The 5,000-nt window shown below is 28.5% G+C and overlaps 1 protein-coding gene across 1 annotated transcript; it reads left to right on the top strand.

The window, feature by feature from the left end:
- Positions 1 to 3,942: 3,942 nt before the first annotated feature.
- On the top strand, positions 3,943 to 4,729 carry EMWEY_00049210 (macrophage migration inhibitory factor, putative; the record flags this gene model as incomplete). Its single annotated transcript, XM_013479456.1, has 3 exons — positions 3,943 to 4,021; positions 4,272 to 4,476; positions 4,666 to 4,729. 3 exons carry the CDS (start codon positions 3,943 to 3,945, stop codon positions 4,727 to 4,729), a joined length of 348 nt encoding a protein of 115 aa, XP_013334910.1.
- Positions 4,730 to 5,000: the final 271 nt, after the last annotated feature.

The following is a 5,000-nucleotide window of genomic DNA, read 5'->3' as shown; positions in this document are numbered from 1 at the left end:
CTTTTCCTGTTTCTTGTTCCCTTTCCCTGATTGTGCATAATGTGTATATATGTGTACACCCATCATTTTTCTTGTTTTTCCTCCCTCTTTCTTTCTTGTTCTTCCTTCTTTCTTCTATTTTCCTTTTTCTTTTTATTTTATTTGTTTTTGTATAGGACTTTGAGGAGAAAACCTTTATAAGGAAATGGTTAATAGGGAGGAATAGTAACGAATGTGCATTAATGCGTCGTGCACAAGAACTAGAGAAAGGAAGACTTCCTTTACCTAATTATATAAAAAAAAAGAAAAAAATAAAAATATTAATTGTATGTGATGTAGCAATATACAAAAGATTAACAGAAAGAATAAATAAAGAATTAAATAATTATTTATTATATAATAATATACCTTTTTATAAACAAATATATACACTACAGGATACAAGCTCTACTTTCTTCCATCTTTGTTTATTTATTTATTTTCTTCTTCCTCTTCTTTCCTTAGCTAAATACTTATTTAATAAAATTAAGAAGGCTTTCCTCCAATTCGCTGTTGTTGGTAAGCAATATATATATTTATTTATATTTATTTATTTATTTATTTATTTAATTTATTTATTATTTAACGTGTATTTATTTTGTTGGTTTGTATGAATTTGTTTTTTTTTCTTTTTGTTTCCCTCCTGTGTATCTTTTTTAATTAATTATAAATAAATAAATAAGTTATTATTTATTATAATTTAATTCTTTTTTATTTTATTTATTTATTTATTTTATTTATTTATTTAATTTATGTGTATTTGTTGCTTTTTCTTGTTAGACGCAACTGTATCTGTTGGTGGTGACGAAGTATTGGCGCGTTTAACAGCAGGAGGAGGAGAAGGAGGAGAAGAAGAAGAACAAGAAGAAGAAAAAGAAGGAGAAAAAGGAGAAAAAGGAAAGAAAGAAAAGAAGAAAGAAGGAGGAAAGAATACACTGCAAATAGTAGAGAGTAGATGGTTAGGACTTAAGCATACAGTTAGAGATACATCCAGAGACTAATTAATTAATTAACTAATTAATTAATTAATTAATTTAATTAATTAATTAAATTAATTAATAATATATTATTATATATATATTTATATAGTATTAATTAATAAGGACAGAGAATATATCTGCCTTTATTTATATAAGTATAAAAATAAGAAGAAAAGAATTTCCTCTTTATATATGACAGTAATAGAGGAAATAATGCATGCATTTTTTTCTTCTTTTTTTCTTCTTTTTTTCTTCTTTTTTCTTCTTTATATATAACTATTTTAATTCCTTTTTTTATTTATTTGTTTAAAATATACAAAGAAGAGATAGAGGTATACATATATATAAATAAATAATATAAATAATAAATAAATAATTAATTAATTAATAGAGGCAATATAAATAGCCTTTATGCATATTTGTTTAGTCACATAAAAGAAAAACAAACAAAATAACAGAGGAAGCTGCTGCTGTACATACACCGCATGGCATTCAATAACCCAATGCGGATATGCAGCTCTCCTAGGGTTTGGTAGGGTTTATGAGGGTTTAGGGTTTATGAGGGTTTAGGGTTTATGAGGGTCTATTGCGGCGCTGTGGTTACTGTTTATGTTGCTGCTGTTTCTCTCTCTCTTATATAAGGAGAGCAGAATAAACAGATCTTTTAATTATTAATTAAAAATTAGAGGATAATTTATTTAATTATTTAATTATTATTATTATTTATTTATATTAATGTTTTCCTTTATCATCATGATGTTCATCAGCAAGAGGCTCAGCAAGATGAACCTAACACCACAAACAAACAAGAAAAAAGACAAAATAGAAAAAAAACCTTCTTATTTATATTCCTTCTCTTTCTATATATATTATAAAGATATATATATATTTATTTCTTTAATTTATATAGAAACAAAGGGTTTAGGGTTTACTGATTAGGGTTTACTGTTTACCTCAAGAGTTCCAGGTGTATGTACTCTATTGAATTGTCTGAATACGAATGGATATTGAATTCCTGTATATTTATGAATCAAATAATTTTCTTTTAATTTAAATAAGAAATCTTTTAATTCATTTAAGGAAAAAGGATGATCTTCTCCTCTATAAAAATAACGAGCCTCTAATGTCATTAAACATATCTTTACACCTGGACGCTTACCAGGGTTATGAAATGCAGAAAGAATACGAAATTTTGCTGCAAATATAAACAAAATAAATTAATAAATTTATTTATTTATTAATTAATATATTTATTTATTTATACTTTACTTATTTCTATCGTTTTTTATACATATACATATGCATTTATCTGCAAAGAATTCAGTATACAATTTATACAGCTGCCTATACACCGGAAATAGTGGAGAGTTATTCTAACTGTAATAATAGATACAAAAGGGAGAAAAGAAATAAAAGGAGATACTTAATATAATAAAAAATAAAAAGGAAAGTAATTAAGACAAGAATATATATAATATATATAAACATAAATACAAAAGTAGTACGTAGACAAAAAGGAAATAGGCAGGAAAAAGACAAGATATACAGGGGGAAAAAAACAGAAAAGAGTAAAAGAAATAAAGAGAAGAAAAGGAATAAAAGAAAATGAATAAAAAGGAAAAAAAGAAAAGAAGAAAATAAGGAGAAAGAAGACTTACGTGAATTATACCAATAACGATCTAGACGCTCCTTAGGGGGAGGATCTGCACAAACAAACAAATACAATAAATAAATAAATAAATAAATAATAAATAAGAAAAAAGAACAAATAAAGAAAAAACAATATATAATAATGAATAATAAAATAAATAATAATATAACTAAATATATAAAAAGGAAGAAATAAAAAAAAAATGAATTAATAATACATATATAAATACACATAACGTATATTGTAGTAGTATTTCTTGTACTATTACTCCTATATACACACATCTAATTAACTAGTAAATTAATCAATATAATTAATTAATTAATTAATTAATTAATTAATTAATAATACTAATAAATTAAATAAAAGAAATAAAGAAAGAAATAAATAAACTTACCGAATAGCCTACTCCACCAAAGAAAAGCAGCAAAAGCAGCAGCAGAGGTCCAAGCATTACCAAAGAAGAAGAAACTTTTATTACTGAATTGTGCCTCCCAGAATTGTTTATAAATTGGCTGACGAAGATAATTAGGGGGCTCAATTACCCATAAAGGTCTTATTATATCATTAAATTGTATATTTTTATCTAATGGTATAGGTGCACCTCTTGATCGTACAGAAGAAGAAGAGGAAGAAGAAGAAGAAGAAGAAGAGGACAATAATGTTAAAGAACGCCGTAAAGGCATTAAGGATGAGGATAACGACATCCTTGGCAATTCTGCTCCTGATGATGGTTATGGTTATGCTGCTGCTAGGGTTATGATGCTCGGTAAGGAAACATGAGGATAAAAGAAAGAAAAGGAAAGAAAAATATACTAAAAAAGAAGAAAATATGTGAGAAGGAGAGAAAGAATTAATAGACACTGTCTTTATGTTAATAAGATGAAAAGACAGGAGGAGGAAAGCTTGAATTTATAAGAAATGAGGAGTTGAGGCCTCATAGAGGCCCTATTTTAATCCTCTTTCCCTCTCTTTCTTCGTTTTTCTTGTCTTAAATTCAATATACACTCCATTAACTCTTATATTCAACAAACACACCACAGCTTTCCTCCAAGTTTCCATTACTTTATAAGTACAGGGGGCTGCCTGCCGCTAACTGGGGCTGTTGGTGGTGCCTCTCCTCCTTTCCTCCCCCCGCCAACTGGACGAAGAAGAGGAGGCAGAAAGGGGGATTATTCACGAGCACTTCTCATCAGATTAAAATTTGCAACAAAATACGCATTTACAAGCTAACATTTACATTCAACTTTCTTCGCTTTCCTTTGCCATTTTCAACTGTATATACACCTGAAAATGCCGCTCTGCCAGATCGTGTCCAACGTGAACTTCGAGAAGGCCACTGCAGATGCCTTCCTCTCCGCTGTTGAGGGATGTAAGCGAATAAATAAAACATTTTCATGAATAAAATCAATAAATTTATCCTTTTTTGTCATTGTTCCTTGCATTGGACCCTCATTTAATGCCGTTTTCCCCTTTTTCTCGTGGTGGGGTGTGCGATCATCAGCATAGCGGCATTTCCGGTGTATATAGTTATCATTCAAGTTACATCTGTATACTCCTTGTTACATGACAAAAGAAGTATTATTTCTTTTCTTTTTTCCTTTTTTATGTTTTCCTTGCAGCACTGAGCAAGATTCTTGGCAAGCCTACTCAATATATTAACGTCAGCATCACCCATGGACAGATGAGACATGGAGGAAGCGCCGATCCTGCAGCAAGTGTCTGCATTAGCTCTATTGGAGGAATCAGCACAAGAACAAATAATATGATTTGTGTTGAAGTCGCTACTCACTGCCAGAAACATCTCGGCATCCCCGTTGAGCGCGTGTAAGTCTTCCTTATTCAATTATTCAATGTCCTCTTCTCCAATCTAGTGTTTACAGTATATACTATTTATAGTGTATACGTAGAGAGGAGAGTAGGGAGTACTATTTTACATCTGTGTATACTATTTTTTCCCTTAATGAGCTGCGTATACACCCGAGTTATTGTATTTTTGTATTTTTCTTTTTGCAGGTTCTTCTGCTTCAATGACGTTAGCGGTGCTAACGTTGGCATTGGTACAAGTGTCTTTGCCTAAATTAATTAATTAATTAATTAATTAATTAATTAATTATAGATGTTTGTTCTTTTTGGTGTTTGTTTATCGCGAGTTTAATGTATTATTTAAGTATAAATAGATATAATATTTATTATTCCTGTATATAATATATACAGGAAGGACAATAAAATAATAAGTTTATTATTTATTGCCTATAAATATAATTAAAAGTTTACTGTATGTTAACAATGTACAAATATATTCAATAATTATAGATAATATTATATATATATATATATATATATATATA

Source organism: Eimeria maxima, genomic scaffold (genome assembly GCF_000499605.1).
Source record: "Eimeria maxima Weybridge genomic scaffold, Emw_scaff1154, whole genome shotgun sequence".
Taxonomy (NCBI): Eukaryota; Apicomplexa; class Conoidasida; order Eucoccidiorida; family Eimeriidae; genus Eimeria; species Eimeria maxima.
Note: the sequence above shows the minus strand (reverse complement) of the source record. Positions and strands in the feature narration are given on the sequence as shown.